At 46.8% G+C, this 20,334-nt stretch overlaps 2 protein-coding genes across 7 annotated transcripts in view; one reads left to right on the forward strand and one right to left on the reverse strand.

Moving 5' to 3' along the window:
- The window catches only part of ADAM22 (ADAM metallopeptidase domain 22), a 491,004-nt gene that overhangs the window by 300,218 nt on the left and 170,452 nt on the right, over positions 1 to 20,334 (forward strand). The gene's annotated exons all lie outside the window — the stretch shown is intronic.
- The window catches only part of CLDN12 (claudin 12), a 29,494-nt gene continuing 10,009 nt past the window's right edge, over positions 850 to 20,334 (reverse strand). Inside the window, exon 2 of the mRNA XM_082259191.1 lies at positions 850 to 2,090. Within this exon, the coding sequence (XP_082115317.1) occupies positions 1,335 to 2,090 (756 nt within the window). The 3' untranslated portion in view covers positions 850 to 1,334. The remainder of the gene's footprint in view (positions 2,091 to 20,334) is intronic.

The raw sequence follows: 20,334 nt of genomic DNA on the forward strand, positions 1-20,334 counted from the left end.
TCAGGCTTGGTGGTCAGGGAGAAAATTCCATCATGCCTGAGGTCAGTAGGATGAGGTGTAGCACTCCATCGTTGACATTAGTATGAGGAATTATGCCCCATTGTTGGCGTCAGTGGAAGGAATGGTGCCTCACGGGTGGCGTCAGTGGAAGGAATGGTGCCTCACGGTTGGCGTCAGTGGAAGGAATGGGGCCTCACTGTTGGCGTCAGTGGAAGGAATGGTGCCTCATTGTTGGCGTCAGTGGAAGGAATGGTGCCTCATTGTTGGCGTCAGTGGAAGGAATGGTGCCTCATTGTTGGCGTCAGTGGAAGGAATGGTGCCTCATGGTTGGCGTCAGTGGAAGGAATGGTGCCTCATGGTTGGCGTCAGTGGAAGGAATGGTGCCTCATGGTTGGCGTCAGTGGAAGGAATGGTGCCTCATGGTTGGCGTCAGTGGAAGGAATGGTGCCTCATGGTTGGCGTCAGTGGAAGGAATGGTGCCTCATGGTTGGCGTCAGTGGAAGGAATGGTGCCTCATGGTTGGCGTCCGTGGAAGGAATGGTGCCTCATGGTTGGCGTCCGTGGAAGGAATGGTGCCTCATGGTTGGCGTCCGTGGAAGGAATGGTGCCTCATGGTTGGCATTGGTGGGAAAAAAATAAAAAATAGTGCCCCAAGGGTCAAATAAAGTCAAGCAAAGGGCCGCAGTTTGGAGACTACTGACCTGGACAAATAATGAAGCTCCCTAGCAGGGACAAAGCAATAAAAAAAAAAAAAAAAAAAAAAAAAAAAAAAAAAAACACTTTCTAACCTCTCTGTTCTATCCAAAACCAAAAAAAGTTTGAGCTTTAGATTAACACATAAATAAAAACAATGGAAGTGATTGTTTTAGAAAACATTTAAAAGGCAACACAAATACCCAATACAAAAAAGTACAATGCCAAAAATATACTTCCTAATCACGATTATAGATATTAGTTAAAAAGAACAAAATGTATCAGTTATTTCAGCTTTAGGCTGGTACCAGGATGACCTATAATCTGTTTATTTTTCTCTCTCGGGAACTCCAGTGGTGGGACAGACCATCTACTCTCTGATTTAATGTAACTTAAAAAAACAAAAACACATACCACACAGAGAACCTGAGACCTCCTCAGAATGGCATTGGAACAGACCAGGGAACGTGAGGGCTCATATCTCACTACAAGAGATCCCAAGAGATGAGGAGATTGTGAACAATTCAACAAATTTAACGAAAACCAGAAATATTGTTTCGGGTTGGATAACCCTTTAAATCACCACTGTACAACTACTTAGATGGGAGATAAAAGTTCAGAATTAAAATAGCACATCCAATCTATGTAGTGTGAGTAACCACAGGAATGTCTATCTCTATGGCTGACATACGGGACCGTGCCGAGTACGATGGCTGAACGTAGCTGTGCATGCTGGGTACATGGGAATACAGCGGCTGCCAAAATGGCGATGGCAAGGACTTGCAGGCACAATACCACAAAAACAGTAACAGGGCAGTGATGAACATCCCACCAGAGCTGCCTATGGCAACAAACACTGCAATGTCATAGGTGAATAGAGACCCGTATTTCCGGTTTAATACGTTGGTGTAAAATATGGACCAGATGGATGGAGTCAGGCTAATAACACCAGCTAGGACATACAGCAAGCCTGCCACAAGGTGGCAACCAGCGCTGTTGATGAGACACTTGACAATTTTTAGGTTCGGCACGGTGGAGGTAAAGGTGGTGTTGCATATTCCGGTTAGGCACAGGATGAGGGCAGAGCCAGCTGTCAGGATGCTAAAGGGAAGAGCAAACTGTAGAACGCGGATGTCCAGCTGATCCACACTGGCGTACCACTCGGTGTCATACATCATGCATTCCCTGCTCCACTCCTGTCGTGTGCACTTCACCCAGAGTCCGATGCTGACTGTCAAGTTCTTCTCATTGCGATTATAAGTGTACAGTCTCATCTGCCGCCACTGGGGTAGCAGGGTGGCAGCGAACAGGCCTGAGATGGAGGCCGTGCCACAGACAAAGGCCAGCAGGGTCACGGCATGCACTTCCTGGCAGCCCATTATGTTCTTTCGTGGAACCTGGTAGAAAATATAATACAGAACAAGGTTAACATGAGAGCAAAAGTATGTGTAGCCAAAGCTTTTTTGTTTTTAGTTTTAATTTCAGCATGTGAAAGGGTTAGAACCCCTATAAAAAAATGTTGAAGTCCATTTCTCCTCTGGGAAGATTCAACCCCTTTATTTGTCCTGGTAAAACTAAGTGATGGGACACCCAAAATGTTTGAGCTGGGGAAATCTTCCAAATAGGTACACTTGTTTTTGCAAGAACTGTCTAAGAAGGAATGTCCCCTTGTAAAGAACTCCATTAAAAACCAAACAGGGGTCCCAACCATTTCCTTCTTCTTTCAGAACATAGAAAGCCAAAACTTTTTTTGTATATTTAAAACAGACAGACATCCATTATTAGGGTTTAAGTACAGTTAAAGCCCAATTGTCAGCAAGATATAGGGAAGGAACCTTGCTCTGTATGGAAGCAATGGACTTTTTGTAAAAGTCCAACACACCCCCTGCAGAGTCAAAGCTAGGGCTCCCCAATCAGCAAAGGCCTTACTCCTTATTTATTAGAGAGCTCCAGCTCTGATTCAGCATGGGCGTCAAACTTCAGAGAGACTACAGAGTCCATACAGAGAGAATGACTCCTTCTCTACAGCATGCTGGCAGGGGACAGACCTTTCTACTCAGATGTGGCAGCTTCTGAAGAAAACAAATTTATAAGGCTGGGGTCACGCATGCTGCGGCTGCGCTTCACAGCAGGGGGTCCGGTGCATCTCTGTTCACAGATTCAGCATGAATTTTTGCTTGAATTTGCACCTGAATCAGAACCAAAAACACACAGGACCCTTTCTAATTGCGGACCGCAGCCGTCCCGGAGATGTGTGAACCCTGTGTCACACTCTGTCATTCGACTTGGATGTGAGGAAACCCACATCTAATTCACAGAAGTGTGATCCCAGCCTAAGACTTTATACACCTTTTGTCTTGATGTTCTCTGAATGGATTTAGCAAATTTGAACTAAAAAGTTCAGTTGCGCTTTGAGTATTTAGTCATACAGTAAAATCAATTAGAAAAAAAAAAAAAAACTTGTATTATTCTCTAGATGTCACATAACTGAGCAAACTGGTACTTCACACTTCCAAAAACAGGTCAGCCATTTTCCATGACAAAATAATTGTAATTCAGTCCAGCAGGTATCGCGCTTCTCTGATCCCAAAAACCCTGCACGGCCAGGAAGGTAAAACCTTGATTTTCTGCCCATTTCACCTCCCTCGCTGACATTCCGAGTGTATATATCACAAGAATGTTCTGATTACAAACCAGGTGCATATCAGTCCATGGAGTTAAACACCATCTTCCCACAGCCGTATCTTACTGCTGGCAGGTGCCTGGTGCTGCCGTCTTGGATTTGGGAGCTGGCTGTGATTTTCGGAGAAGTCACAGCCAGCTCCCTGCTTGCACAAGATTGCACTGTGCAGGGAGACCTGTCCTGCAGCCTCCTTGGACGTGTGATGTCATTCTTGCCTAGGCAAGAATTGAGGAAGCGGGAGGAGGTACTTACTGACAAAAAAAAAAAAAAAAGGACACCAGGACAAAATTTAAGTAGAACTATAGGCAAACCCCCCCCCCCCCATTTTGGACAGAACAAGGGGGAAGGTAAAAAATTTTTTTACCATCTGTATCCCATTACGGAGATATTCCCTTTAGGCCCCTTTTACACTGTCCGTCCGTTGGACGGACTCTTTATCTCAGTGGGGGATCGATCCGCCAATCCCCCGCTGAGCAGGAGGATGACAGCTGTTCGCACACAGTGCATGCAGAGGAGGCACAGCGGTCAGTTTCCCATACATTTCTATGGGGGAATCGGATGGGAACGGACAGTCAGTCCGTTCTCATCCGATTCCATCCGCTAGATTTGTCCGGTTTATCATTACCAGTAAAAGTAAAAATCCCAAATTTTGGGTTGTCCCCAGAAAAGTATTAAAGGGGAAATCTTCCAATGGGGACACTAGTTCTAGTGACCAGGGGGTCCCCAAAGAATTCCCTTGATTTGCAGATATTTCACCTCCCTTCCTGATTGGTTATTGGGAAAGTAAGGGCTCTTTCACACAGGCGGACCGTTCAGATCCGCCTGTCCGTTTTTTTGGCGGATCTGGACGGTCCCCCCATACATCCCTATGGGGCATCGGATTTCAGCGTAGACATGTCTGCTGACATCCGATCCGTCAAATCTGGACGGATGGAAACCCTATTTTCCATCCGTCGAGAGGGTAAATCTCCTTACTGGGGGCAAAGACAGCAATAAACACCGACAGGTGTTCTAATCCTTCTCCACTCCATCCAAAACTACAATTAAAGTTTTACTTTAATGTATAGACAGAACACAGAAAGCAATACAACTTGGAGGTTCCACTCCTTCCTGGCTCGAAAAAAAAAAGTTTTGGCTACACATACACAGTAACCAAATGACGAATCTCTTAGTAGGTGAAACATTACTTGTATAATTATCCCAATTGTGCATTTTGTCAGGCCAGAGATTTTTATATCACTAGCAGATAGTCTAGCACTACATTTTGTGCCAGACTAACGCTCTGCAGCTGTCGGTGTATTGGGAAAGCCTGAGCTGCGGGTGTGATCGCATAGTCGCACCTTGTTCTCACCCACACATTTCTTCTCATGTAAGGTTTTATATTGGATTTTTACGGTGTGCTAAAGTCACAAAAAAGGTCAACGTAAAATATAAATTCAATTATAGGCAGAAAACCTTAGTCATAGCATCCAGAAGAAAAAAAATAATTTAAAAATCTAATTTAAAAAATTATATTAAAATGTTTTTACAGCTATGAAAATACCGTATCAGAGCCCATTCACAGTTTGGCATTTCATGTAAATATGTAAATCTACCTATAGACACAATTCCATTGCCAGATCATACACAGACTGTCTGCCCGTCAATCTACTGGGGAGAGATTGTCTCATAAAACAAACACAATTGGAGTATGTCGGACGTAGGTTTGGGTCTATGAATAGGGGACAAGGATGGCTTAGCAAACATCTCCGTCCCCTCTACTGACCCGCCTCCGTCCCCTCTACTGACCCGCCTCCGTCCCCTCTACTGACCCGCCTCCGTCCCCTCTACTGACCCGCCTCCGTCCCCTCTACTGACCCACCTCCGTCCCCTCTACTGACCCACCTCCGTCCCCTCTACTGACCCACCTCCGTCCCCTCTACTGACCCACCTCCGTCCCCTCTACTGACCCACCTCCGTCCCCTCTACTGACCCACCTCCGTCCCCTCTACTGACCCACCTCCGTCCCCTCTACTGACCCACCTCCGTCCCCTCTACTGACCCACCTCCGTCCCCTCTACTGACCCACCTCCGTCCCCTCTACTGACCCACCTCCGTCCTCTCTACTGACCCACCTCCGTCCTCTCTACTGACCCACCTCCGTCCCTCTCACTGACCCACCTCCGTCCCTCTACTGACCCACCTCCGTCCCCTCTACTGACCCACCTCCGTCCCCTCTACTGACCCACCTCCGTCCCCTCTACTGACCCACCTCCGTCCCCTCTACTGACCCACCTCCGTCCCCTCTACTGACCCACCTCCGTCCCTCTACTGACCCACCTCCGTCCCCTCTACTGACCCACCTCCGTCCCCTCTACTGACCCAACCTCCGTCCCCTCTACTGACCCACCTCCGTCCCCTCTACTGACCCACCTCCGTCCCCTCTACTGACCCACCTCGTCCCCTCTACTGACCCACCTCGTCCCTCTACTGACCCACCTCGTCCCCTCTACTGACCCACCTCCGTCCCCTCTACTGACCACCTCCGTCCCCACTACTGACCCACCTCCGTCCCCTCTACTGACCCACCTCCGTCCCTCTCTACTGACCCACCTCCGTCCTCCTCTACTGACCCACCTCCGCCTCTCTACTGACCCACCTCCGTCCTCTCTACTGACCCACCTCCGTCCCTCTCTACTGACCCACCTCCGTCCTCTCTACTGACCACCTCCGTCCTCTCTACTGACCAACCTCCGTCCTCCTCTCGACCAACCTCCGTCCTCTCTACTGACCACCTCCGTCCCCTCTACTGACCCACCTCCGTCCCTCTACTGACCCACCTCCGTCCTCTCCTACTGACCCACCTCCGTCCTCTCTACTGACCCACCTCCGTCCTCTCTACTGACCACCTCCGTCCTCTCTACTGACCACCTCCGTCCTCTCTACTGACAGGGCCGCAATGTCCTAGATAGGAAGGTTCTCTAAAGTCAATCCAACACTAAAATTTGTTTTAATCATTTGATTTGGAACAGGGAATTATTAAAACCCATCGCTTTTTTTTTTTTTACCATGTCTTCCCAAATAGAAAGGCACTCCATGATTTTGTTGGGGGGGGGGGGGGTTTAGGTATTTTTCAGAGAGCAGTTTCACAATTCATGCCTAGTAGAGAATGACCCCCCCATCCCCCTGGAAGCCTGAGCCTAGGAAGCTCTGGATCAAGTTGTGCTGCACTGGGAAGGCATCTCAAGGCAGGGAGGCAGCTCAAAGAACCCATCCCCCCCCCCACAAAATAAGGGTGGGGGGACTGCAGGCCTCCTGATGGACATCAGAAGAGAAGATGCTGGTGTGGGACCCGGAGTGACACTTCAAACTAAACAATGCTAGATTTATACTTAAAAACAAACAAAAAAAAAAAAAAAACAATGCTGGGCTGGTGAGTACGCTTTTTAGTGCCGGTTCACACTAGGGCGACCTGTGAGGCGACCTGGTCGCCTCACAGGTCGCCTCCCATAGGGAAGCTGCGGACCCGTTCTAATAGGAGCGACACAAGTCGCTCCGACCTAAAAAAAGGGTCCGGAGCTTCTTTGGGGCGACCCGGAGGCGACCGCCATAGACTTCAATGTTATGAAGTCCGTGGCGGCCGCTCCGAGGTAGTGGCGCGCTGCTCGCACCGCGACCTCTGAGGTCGCGGTGCGAGGTAGCGTCGCTGCAATGTGAACCGGCGCTTAAGGGCAACTCAGGTGTAAAAGGAGCAAAAAATAAATAAAAAATAATAATAATTATAAATACCATTTGTTTCAAAGCCTTTAAATCTAAAATAATTGCAGACTCCTAGACGAAAAAGTATATATTTTTTTTTTTTCTTGCAACAAAAAGAAAAACGGGAACATGTTTATTAGGATAGTCTTTTTTTTTTTTTTTTTTTACCATCACTTGCCAACCAGCCGCCATACTTTTACTGCGGCAGGTCGGTTCGGTCCCATGAAATGACGTACCTGTACGTCGCTTCCTGAAACAGCTAGTGGGGGTGTGTGCCGATTGGCAACAGGGGGAGCTCAGCACCCATGATGGCTCCCCATGGAGACAGAATGGCGGTCTGCCGCTGTAAACACTGCAGACCGCTGTTTGTCAGTAATGAACACAGGAATCCTGTGTTCCTTATATTTAGGAACACAGATCTTATTTATCAGGATTTACGAAAGATTTAAATTATTGCAGAATATACAGCCTCATGCTACATAACTAAGCTCCATTTCGTGCTGAATAAACTATTTAAATTAATAATGTATCATCTTAAATATTCTATCTTTAGATAGATTTTTACTCCAAAAGCATTTTATTAAAATGTGATAAAAAAAAAAAAAAAAATCGATTTTGATCCACTCTGGTTCTGTGCAGAAAAAAATACAACACGTTCTACTTTTTTTTTCTGCTCCGGAAACTGACTCCACTAGTGTGAACTAGGCTTATTGGAATACATGGAAAACATGCATTTTTGATGCATAAAATAAATAAAAAATGCACAGCACTGCATCTGGTGTGAACTAGCCCCAAGTTTGGCTTCACACGGCCCTGCTGCACTTTGGGTAAAGCTTAGCTAAAGGTTAGCTGCACTTTCCCATAGACTTCTATGATCCACAGTTTTGTTGCACTTCCAGAGAAAAGTACCAAAACGGTGGGACATAATTGAAGTCTATGGGAAAGCGCAGCTAATGCAAATACTGTGGGTTAGCTACGCCTTGCCCAAAGACAATAGCCATGTCACCAGGACAAAGAGAGAATTTTACCAGTGGGGAAACTGACAGCTAAAAACAAAAAGCAGGCAGATCTTCTGAACCAGCAGTTGTCAACTTTCGTGATATAAAGAGCCTTCAAGCACTATTATACCCAAAAGCACACATTCATTATATTGCAGCTTACCAGTGCTCATATGTGATGGCTGTACTAGTTTTCCTTTTTTAGGATTTTTTTTTCCATTTTCCAACTGGTGATCTGGCCAGTAATTTTTTTTTTTCTCTTTTCAAAAGAACAAGCTATTTTTCAGATGTATTATTGAGAGGGATCAGATGAACCATTTACCACTGGCAGGGGTAGTTACAAATTTAAATGTAAAATCTTTTATCGCAAAAGGAAAAAAAAGAAAAAGGTTTGCTGTAACCAATTATAAAGGGCCCTTTCACATGGGCTGTCCAATCAGGTCCATCTGTCAGTTTTTCAGACGGATGATCGGACCTTAAAGTCTGCCCTATGGAGCAACGGATGTCAGCGCTGCCATCTGATCTTGCCCACAAAAACCAGATGGATTGTGTTCCTATTTTCTGTCTGACAGATTGGATGATAAACGGACAGGCAGTCCATTTCCATCTGATTACCCCATAGGAGAGCGGGGCTGTGTCCGTGTCCGTTCTACACAGCGGAGCAGACACGACCTGTCATCCGCCTGCTTAGTGGAGATCAGAGGAGCGATCATTCACTGAGCAAGTAGACTCCATAAAGCAGAGGCACCCGTGTTAAAGTGTTAACTGAAGTTTGGCTTCAATTTGTTAGTGTATTTAAATCTGCTAGTACATCCAACACTCCCCTCCCCGAGACGGACAATGCTGCTGTCCAAAGGTTCCCCTGTGCTCCTTCATCCAGAGAGGTGCCTTACTAATACAGATGGTACTGGCCAGATCACCTGGTGAAAACAGAGGGGGAAAATAAAAAAGCCTAAAAAAAGAAAACAAATGCAGTCACCACAGCAAATGATTGGTAAGCTGCAATAGATTAAATTTTTGGTTTTGGGTTCAACACCGCTTAAAATGCAGCCCCCGAGATCACCAATGGGTGAAATAAAATCTGCATTAAATCAGGGCTTGACAAATTTACTTGGAATCTAGGAGCCAGCTGAAAAAGTTTAGGAGCCAGTTTTCTTTTCCAGCATGCCGAATGGCTCGGCTTCTGTCGGACCGTCTGCCATTAACACGGGCCGACTGATGGACAGTTTTTATTGGACCGGCTGAAGTTGCCCAGCATTCGGCCCGTGTGTACTTGGCTTAATGGTGTGATGGCCAGTGGCTCACTAGGGAAGGACAGTGCAGCAAGGTGGAGGAGATAAGTGATCCAGTAACTCATGCCACCTTAGGGCCCTTTCACACGGGCACCTCTACCAAGCGGAATCTTCTTGCTCAGCGGGGATTTCTCTGCAGGCAGATGACAGGTCCTGTCTGCTCCACTATGCAGAGCGAACACTAACAGTCCCGCTCTCCTCTATGGGGCAAATGGATGAAAACGGACCGCCTGCCCATTTCCATTCAATGCCCTGAACAGATGGAAAATAGGATCACCATCCATCTCTTTCGGCGGACAGGTTCGGATAACGGCGGGTGTCCAAATGTCTGCTGATATCCGCCGCTCCATAGAGGAGACTGGGGGGTCCGATCAGGTCCGCCAACACCTTCAACCTCTTCTCTTCTTAGGAAGGAGATGGGCAGGCAGTGAGAACAGGCAGGGGAAACTCTGTGTAGTCAGTGACTGCTTGTCACAGCCCTGGCCACCACAAGAGGGCAGCAGATTCCCGACGCAAGCATCTAGCTCCAGCAGGCTGCAAAGCCGCAGCATCCTAGTCGGCGCACTCGCGGGCCCCATGGGGACAAGACACCCGCTGCAATGTAGCCCAGGCCGCTAATTCCAGTCGCCAATGTGACCTGGTGCCTGGGTTTTGTCAAGCCCTGCATTATACATAATGCAAGTATCTAGCTCCAGCAGGCTGAAAAGCCGCGGCATCCTAGTCCGCACACCCGCTGGCCGCATAGGGACAAGACACCAGCTGCGATGTAGCCCAGGCGCCAGGCTGCTAATTCCACTCACCAGGCATCTAATTCCAGTCACCAATGCAACCTGGCACCTGGGGTTTGCCAAGCCCTGCATTATATGTAATGCAAGCATCTAGCTTCAGCAGGCTGCAAAGCCGTAGCATCTTAGTCTGCGCACCCACTGGCCCCATGGGGACAAGACACCTGCTGCAATGTAGCCCAGGCGCCAGGCTGCTAATTCCAGTCGCCAATGCAACCTTGATTTTGTCGAGCCCTGCATATATAATGCAACAGAAGACTGTTGTAGACTCCCTATAAAAAAAGGTCAGAGACTGAAGCATGATGTAGGAGACAGTCAGAGGCTGGGGACAGGTTATGAGACTGCTGGAGATCACCTACAGACCTTACCAAAGATTCCACACTACTGACTGGTGGGGCCCTCGGGCTGCGCTGCCAACACCAAACTTCCCCTTGTAGCCCACAAGCTGTGGGATGGGCACCACCAGGCTTCTATACCTGATGCATTCTATCTAAACTAAAAAATAAAATTCCATCTGGAGTTGGGCTTTAAAAATCGGCGTTCTGCCAAGCCTGTGGGGTCATGTCTGGCTGGTTTGCTCCTTCCCCCTCATCATTTTCTCATTGTGATGAATGAATAGAGCTGTGATCGGTACAGTATACCCGACGGATCAGCGGGGGGACCTGGCATTCTGCAAGGTGAAAACATTCACCAATTACACGGCACTTACATCCAGCGAGAACACTGTGTGGGTGGCTTGTGCCGCTATTGTGCTATTTTCGAGCCTTGACAGACAATACAGTCCTCCACAATTTGCTTTTCTGCCGGAAACACTGAAGGCAAGCAGACCTTTTAGAATGAATTTATTTTTAAACTGATTTAGATTCTAGACCGCTCCAACAACGTACAACTATTCCCTTTGAAGTAAACCTGTCCCTGGATTCAAGGCTCATTCACACTGCATTACAAATGCAGCCACCATGCACCTGAACTACATGCGGTGCCATTCATTGTATAGCAGAGCCCAACATACCGCAACATCCATTCAATGCGATGTGGGGGGGGGGAGGGGGTACGTGTTTTTTTTTTTTTTTTTTCACCTGTTGTGGTGCAATCATAATGATTGAGCTGCTTTAATGCAACGCGCATTAACCACTTCAGCTCCGGAAGGTTTTTACCCCCTTAATGACCAGGCTATTTTTTGCAATTTAGCACTGCGTTGCTTTAACTGACAATTGCGCAGACGTGCGACGCTGTACCCAAATGCAATTGATGTCCTTTTTTTCCCACAAATAGAGCTTTCTTTTGGTGCTATTTGATCACCTCTGCGGTTTTTAGATTTTACGCTATAAACAAAAAAGAGCAACAATTTTGGAACAAAAACACAATATTTTTTACTTTCTGCTATAAAACATTCCCAATAAAAACATTTTTTTAAAAATATATATTTTTTTTTATCATTTTAAGCCAATTTGTATTCTGCTACATATTTTTGGTGAAAAAAAAAAAAAGTGTATATTAAAATTGGTTTGTGCAAAAGTTATAGCGTTTACAAACTACGGGATAGATTTATGGACTTTTTTTTTTATTAGCAATGGCGGCAATAAGCGATTTTTATCGGGACTGCGACATTACGGACACCTGACATTTTTTGGGGGTACCAGTGACATTAATACAGTAATCAGTGCTAAAATATGCACTGTTACTGTAAAAATGACACTGGCAGGGAAGGGGTTAACACTGGGGGTGATCAAGGGGTTAAATGTGTTCCCTTTAGTGCTTACTGAGTGGGGGGATGGGTTGGACAGAGGCAGAGAGAGATCGGTGATTCAGCTTAGCTGAATCACATGACCTTTCCCTGCCTCTGACAGGAGAGCCGCCTGCTTTGTTTACATAGGCAGGCAGCTCTTCTGTCATTCTAGCTGTAGAATCGCCGCCGGCCTCCTGCAATCGAGCCCGCTCCTCCCGCAGTCTGACTCCCGCTGTGTTTAATCACAGCTGAAGCGTGGCTCCGGCAGCGTGTGCGGGCCGCCGATTCCACGTGCACATAACCATGTAGATCTACGTGATTATGCGCAGCCGAGCCGCCCTGACGCAGTAAATCTGCGTGGGGCGGTCGGCAAGTGGTTAACACGTGCCATAATACACTACAATGCTGTGTGAATGGAGTCTAAAGCAAACCTGGTTGGCTGTTGGTAATGTCTTCTGAATAGGTAAGATACCTGGCTTCACAGACTTCAATACTTTTTGGCTGGAGCTAGGCTTGAAAGAGTTACTAAACCCACAACAGTAAAATCAGTCTGTATGTGCAGTAAAGCATGCTCGTTATACTTACTATGGAACCTAAGGGGTTAATCCTCTACATACGATCCTCCCCTTCTTCCAGGGTTCATAATTAATCTCCGGATAGTAGACGGTAGGGGACAAGCTGCACATGCTCAGTTTGGTGTGTATGGCTAGTTTTTTTTTTTTTTTTTACTGGGAGAGTGCATGTGATCAGCACAGGGCCAATCAGCACTGTCCAGACAGAGGGTCAGGGGTCCGGCATCCTCATAGGACAGCCATGTATAAAAACCCCTCCTACAAGCTTTAACCAGACACTGATAGAAGTCACAAGACTTTTATATACTACAATTGAGGTAGGGCCCATTTCACACGGTCTCACCGATCAGGCCCGCCTGTCAGTTTTTCAGGTGGACCTGATCGGACCCTCCAAAAAAAAAAACATTAGAGATATGGATGGATATGGGGGGGGGGGGGTAAGTTTGCTTTGAATATTAAAATTTAATTAATTAAAAATAGTGTTTTTGGTGCTCCGATCCACTTTAAAAGACCCTACTTCTGAGCCAATATTAAAGAGGAGCGTCAGCCTCCCCCCCCCCCCCCCCCAAAGAAATAAATAAAAGTCCGTAGCTACAAATACTGTAGATCCTGACTTTTAATATTAGGACACTTACCTGTCCAGGGATCGCGCCATGTCCTCACCTGAGCCGATTCTTCATTTGTTTTCAGGTAAAGGCCCCAGCATCAAGTAAGTGGGGCAGACAGTGGAGCCATGCGGCTTCACAGCCGGCTTCCTACTGCACATGTGCAAGCCGCACTACACTTTGTGAATGGTCTTGTAGTCTTCTAGGACCTGTGAGGTGTCTCAGAAGGTTGTGGGGTGGGGGGATGGGAGCAAACTTCTGGCTCAGATCGGACAGGAATTGGGAGCGGGTACCTATCCATACCAGGTACACCCCTGCCCAATTTTGCCAAATGTGGCGGGGGGGGGGGTGGTTGAAGCAAACAAGAGCAGCTTCCCCTTTTAGGTGAAGTTCCGCTTTAAGCGCCACCATAAATACTTGACTGTACGGAGAGAGGGCGAATGTGCGCTTCAAAGGCAGTTTCTCACGGTAATCTTGGCGTGTTAATTAGAATTTTACATGGCATGGTGTAATGAGAGCTCGGTTCTATCTGGCAGCAGGTCAATCAATCAGCATCATACGTTGGCGGTAATAAGACTGAGTCAAAGATGAATACATCACATCAGTATTACTGCCACATGCTGGATCCTGCACTGAAATAATTAATATGGAGTGTTAAAGGCAGGGTGGCATTTCCCCAGAAATCTCTAGAAAGGCCATAATAAATGGGAGGCCGTTTAAAAAAAATTATATCTTCGCTATAGAACACATCTAAAACCAAAGTGGGTGACATTTATCTTGCAAATACATGCATCGTGCATCCTAAACGATTGTCATTTTTTTTTTTTTTTAAATAAAATACCGTTTCCTCTTTGTTGTATCTCATTGCTGCCGATCTCCTCCAGCCTCCTTCACCCATTTGTTTTACATGCAGTCGCTCAGCGTCAGCTCTGGTCCGGCTTCCTAATGCCCTGTTCACACCTGAGCGTATATCAGCTTGGAAAACGCTCATATCTGAAATCTCAAAACGCCCAACAAGCAAACTCCCATTCATTTCAATGGCCCCTGTTCACATATGAGCGTTTGGTTGCCTGAAGCTCAAAAAAGTACACGAGCTTCTTTTTTGGCAGATTACCAGTGTTTTTGTTAGATGTCAAGACCTGGCTCCAAACACCTGCAAAAAAAGCCCAAGACAAAATGCCTAAAAAAAAAAAAAAAACGCATGAAAATGATACGCTCAGATGTGAATGGAGCCTAAGGCCCTGTTCACACCTGAGCGTATTTCAGCTCATAAAATGCTCATTTCCAAACGCCTGAAAAAAAACCCAATAAATGCCTGAAACCCCCCCCCCCCCCAAAAAAAAAAAAAAAACACCTGAAAAAAAGCCCAAAAAAAACCCCAAAAAGCTAAAAAAAAAAAAACACCTGGAAAAAAAGCTAAAAAACGCCTGAAAAAAAGCCCCAAAAACACTGGAAAAGGAAACGCTCAGGTGTGAATGCAGCCTTATAGTGACAACAGCAGACCATGCCTGAGCAATGTGTGTCAGAACAGCTACTTGTGGTCTCCACTAGGGGACAATGCAGGGGCACAACAGTTGTCACCCCTCTAACTGTCTGAACAAGACCTTCATGGCAGGATAGTATTGTAATGAAAGCTGCAGATTTTAAAAGACTGCAATGTTTTAGAACTATGTAACAGCAATAAAGCCGATGAGATTTTATTCATTTGGTTTACACCTATATTTTCCATGACTTCATACCCTCCTGGTAGCTGAGGGCACATTTGGTTTACCTTCATCTTTTATACCCTGCAGAAGAATGAGAGACCAAAGGGTCAGTAGGAGAGCACCTGAACCCGGCATTATGCAACATCTGAGTATATTCCATCATCAGCAGATGTGTTCCAGGATCACCAGTCTACAGACAAGAGAGGAATGGTCTAGCACAGAGCAGCAATGTCTGAACATTTAGGGCCCTTTCACACCGAACACAGTTGGCTACGTTTTGAACTGGACTCTAACTGCATAGACAGACCAAAATCCAGGTAATCCTATGGGCACAGTTCACATCATTGCAGTGCAGTTAATAAAAAGTGGAGCATGCTGAATTTTTCTGCTCCACAAATTCAGGGAACACGCTTCAAACACAACGCACCCCTTTAAGCCAAGAAAGCCAAGCCCAAAAACGTATAGAAAAATGCACTGCATAAGCAGTGCAAAACGCGTTTAAGCGTGTTAACATGTAGTCACAGAAGTTATGTGCAGTTTCTGGTGTGAATGGCCCTTAGGCTGTAATCACATTGATCACATCCATGCTTTGTGGTTCGCTGAATCCCATGTGTGTTGAGCTGCACTGGCATGGTGCACCGGGGTCTCGCTCACTAAATCCCACGTGTGCTGAGCTGCACTGGCATGGTGCACCTGGGTCTCTCGCTCACTAAATCCCATGTGTGTTGAGCTGAACTGGCATGGTGCACCGGGGTCTCGCTCACTGAAACCCATGTGTGCTGAGCTGCACTGGCATGGTGCACTGGGGTCTCGCTCACTGAAACCCATGTGTGTTGAGCTGCACTAGCATGGTGCACCGGGGTCTCTCTCACTGAAACCCATGTGTGTTGAGCTGCACTGGCATGGTGCACCGGGGTCTCTCTCACTGAAACCCATGTGTGTTGAGCTGAACTGGCATGGTGCACCGGGGTCTCGCTCACTGAAACCCATGTGTGCTGAGCTGCACTGGCATGGTGCACTGGGGTCTCGCTCACTGAAACCCATGTGTGTTGAGCTGCACTAGCATGGTGCACCGGGGTCTCTCTCACTGAAACCCATGTGTGTTGAGCTGCACTGGCATGGTGCACCGGGGTCTCTCTCACTGAAACCCATGTGTGTTGAGCTGCACTGGCATGGTGCACTGGGGTCTCTCTCTCACTGAATCCCATGTGTGCTGAGCTGTACTGGCATGGTGCACCGGGGTCTCTCTCACTGAAACCCATGTGTGTTGAGCTGCACCGGGGTCTCTCTCACTGAAACCCATGTGTGTTGAGCTGCACCGGGGTCTCGCTCACTGAAACCCATGTGTGTTGAGCTGCACTGGCATGGTGCACCGGGGTCTCTCTCACTGAAACCCATGTGTGTTGAGATGCACTGGCATGGTGCACCGGGGTGTCTCACTCGCTATCAGCAGCGACTAGCTGAAAACGCACTGGAATTGTGTTCACTTAGGACAGATCAGCGTTTTAGATGCAGTTTCCATTCAACTCTATGCACCTTAAAATCCACTACAATGCACAAAACTTACACAGGACCCTTTTTCAAATCAGAACGAATTCACACATGTGAATGACCTCTACTGAAAGTCATGTTAGATCACCAGTCATGGGAGTTCATACGTCTGAAACGCATCAGTGTGAACCAGGGCTAAATGTTGATGGAATTCTTTCTGCAGATCTCTGCACTGTATAGAGTTATATTGGAACATGTCATGCTGGTATTGAAGAAGCGAGCGGCTCGTTCTCTGGCAGCGGGGGCTTTCTTTCTTGCCTAGGAAGCTGTCAGAGCGGAAATCTGGAAGTGGCAGCTCAGTGCGCTCAGTCCTGGCACAGTATGTGACAGATCTTCATCTGTGCACACTGACAATCCTGCCACTTATTCAGTGAAGTAGAAGAGGCCTGTGTAGTGTGTACCCGTTTTATCAAATCTACAGAAAAAAAATAAAATCACGTCTAAATAAAGGGAACCTGTGGCTACCTATAGGAGTCTTGGATAAAGCGTCGGAGGCTGCTGGTATCCAATCCACAAGACCGGCACTGGTCCTGGTGTATTGGGCTACCATGCCACACACTGATCAATGGTGCTGGACACCCTCGTAAACTACATGTATGCACTGCCCCTTTTACTGTACTGACATCACTGGTTATTTATAATATACCGTATACAGTCTTCTGCAGTCTGCTCAACTACAATGTGCAGATCAGGAGACATGGCAACATACAGCAGCTTCCTAGCAGTTAGAGACAAGGTAACATCTAAAACCAAATTAAAGTAGAACTAAGGCCCAGTTCACACTGGATGTGGTTTGGGAACCGCATGCGATCTGAACAGGAATCACACTGCATTTCTGTTCACATTACATGCGATTCAGCAGCAGCACGATTTGAGCCCTTCATTCTATATAGCTCAAATCTCACCGCATCTACACCAAAATCGTGCAGGACCCTTATCTTGGCCACACCAGAATTAGATGTGAATACCCAGCAATCCAATTCTGCAAATCGCACTGCATTAAGTGGACAGATTTTGGGGTGCCGTTAACATACACACCTGCCGTGGTTCGCATGAGCGGGGTGCGATTTTAATGCGGTAAGGAACCCGCACAGATTTTGCTGCAAATTCTGCACCGCATCAGCATGAACCAGGCCTTAGTGCCGGTTGACATACATGCGATGTCAGACATTGTATGCGATTGGGAGCGCACTGCTCTGCAAATCACATGCAATGTCTGTGCGTTGCGAATTCAGCCATACAGGACCCTTTTTTTGGTCCACACCAGAATTGATTGCATGGATGTTCACACATATGCGATCCGATTCATGTCCAAATTGACAGTTTGCACTGCGATATGCAAACTGAGCGGGGGATGTTGTTAACTTTGTATTGACACCCCCAGAATTTCGCATATGGCAGTGTGAACTGCCTGCGAGTCGAGTATGATGCAGAAAACCGCAGTGGATTCGCAGGGTTCCCGCCCCACATCGCATGTGTGAACCGGCACCTAAAGTGATTGTAAAGTCTAGTTTTTTAGTTAACAAATAACAAACATGTTATACTACCCTCCTCTGTGCAGTTGGTTTTGCACAGAGCAGCCCGGATCCTCCTCTTCTCGGGTCCCTCTTTGACGCTCCTGGCTCCTCCCTCCTTTTGAGTGCCAGCAAGCAGCTTGCTATGGGGGCACACTGAGCCGAACCACAGCTTCTTGTGTCCATTCAGACATGGAGCCGCGGCCCCGGCACCTTTCTCTGCTCATTGGCTGACTGACCGCAATGGGAGCCAATGGCCCCATGCTGCTGTCTGAGCCAATGTGGAGGGGAGTCCTGGGCAGCCGAGACACTCCTATAACATCGCTGGATCTAGATGGGGCTCAGGTAAGTATTAGGGGGGCTGCTACACAGAGGCTCTTTTGATCTTAATGTATAGAATGCATTAGGATAAAAAAAAAAAAAAAAAAAAGAAAACACCTTCTGCCTTTACAATCTTTTCTAAGTCAGACCCCCCCTCCCCTCCTTTTAGGGTAGAGTAAGGGAGAGTTATAACCTCTGTCAGTTTCTTTTAGGGCCATTTGTGTCGCACTGGGGCGGCTGTTCTGGCAACAACCCAAAATTTGGAATTTTCTTTTACTTTAATAAATAATGGTAAATAGGACAAATAGAGAGGACGCATTTCTCTAACTGTTCTAATTCCTCTCAACGCAGTCCTAAAAAAAAAAAAAAATGTTTTGCCTTTAGTTATACTAAAGGAACCAATTCGAACCTTTGTTTCTTTTTTTTCAGTAAATGAAAGATGAAACTTGATTGGTTGTTGTGGGCAAACATGCCACTCTTCTCCAGGTTTCAGTTTGTATACATCAGACCTATAGCACTTTATTAAAGGCATAGGCCACCTTTCAGGCAATGTTTCAGCCATATTTAGGGTAGAAAATAAAAAAAGTTGCATCCCCAAACCCCCCCCACTCAAACTGCCCTCCACCTTACCAAAATCGCAGATCGCTTCTCCATGCAACATCCTACAATTTTCTTTTAATTTAACGTAGCTGTGCCCGAAATCCATTCACAGATCCTGTAAATGGGAAGACTACAAGTCCCATTGGTTACAGAAGCAGAGGGATTTGTGTCGGCACAGTGCAGTGATGTCACTGAACTTACAGTCCATTATTTACTTCCTCTAGCCCCATATTAGTACCACTATAAGGACCTGCCCGGGGTGGGGCTAAGGGGCGGGGCTGAGTCCCGCTGTCTGTCAATGGACTTGGGAGTGTGCCCGCACAGGCCCATGGAAATCAACTCTCCGTGGGGGCACCTGATAAAGGGGAGGAGCCATTCACACTTTGTGTAGCGATTTTGTGCAGGCAATTTTCATGTGATTCCACGTGTCACGGATAGGGGAGCCCATTCATTTCAGTGGGCTTCTATATGTGCGTTTGTCGCCCAAAAAAAGCTCTTGCTCCTTTTTGGGCGACAAGCTTCAGGTGATTTTTTTTTTTTTTTTTTTTTTTTCAAGGTGCATTTTGCTGCAATAGGATTTTGTCAAGCGGCAAAATTGCAGTGTTTGGGGTAAGTTCAAAATGAAAAGGCACCCAAATGTGAGTTGTGCGGGGACTGCCACACACAATTTGGCATCTCAGGCTGAACCGTGCCAATTCTGCCTGTGATTCCAAATCCCAAGTGTGAATGGGGCCTAAAGGTTTTTCCTCTGAAAGGGTTGTAAATTTCCATCCTATTGATTGGTCTGTCATACGGCAGTTACAGATCGCGTTTCTATAAAGGGTCACCTCAACCAAAAGTGAGATTTCAGCTTTAGGTGAAGAACGTCAGGCTGCATCATTATGGAGACAGAACTAGGAATTCCAGAGGGGAGATATTGTCCTGAGAAAATGGTCAGGCGGTGGTTGACGGTCTATACAGGGGGTTTAGAACATGAGGGGTTAGAGCCCTGACAGTTTTTAAATGCCTGGTGTTCCTCTTAGGGGAGGGGGGAAATTCATTCTATTTGTCCTTGCAACCACAGAAAGTGAGGGAAAATCCAAAATGTTGTCAACATAGCAGTAATAAAAGCGATGGGGACACTGGTTGTGGTGGCATTAATTACTCTTAATTTCCTGACATTGGAGAGATTTCCTCTATAGTACAGGGAAATCTCCCCAAAGATGAGCGAGATGACAGGAGCTTGAGCAATTCCATACTATTTTCAAAATTAGTCCCCATTCACACTAGCGCGACTTGTCAGGCGACTTGGTCGCCTGACAAGTCATGGTGGGTCGCCTGCCATTGATTAGCACAGGACCTGTTCTAACAGGAGCGACACAAGTCGCTCTGACTTAGAAAAAGGGTCCTGTACTACTTTGGGGCGACCTGGAGGCGACTTGCATTGACTTCAATGATATGAAGTCCGTGCATGTCGCGCCGAGGTCGCGCTGCACCGCGACTTCACAGGTCGCCCCGGCAAGTCGTGTCGCCCCTGTGTGAATGGGCTCTTAAAGTGATTGTAAAGT

This window comes from Pelophylax lessonae (genome assembly GCF_965119305.1).
Source record: "Pelophylax lessonae genome assembly, chromosome: 5".
Taxonomy (NCBI): Eukaryota; Metazoa; Chordata; class Amphibia; order Anura; family Ranidae; genus Pelophylax; species Pelophylax lessonae.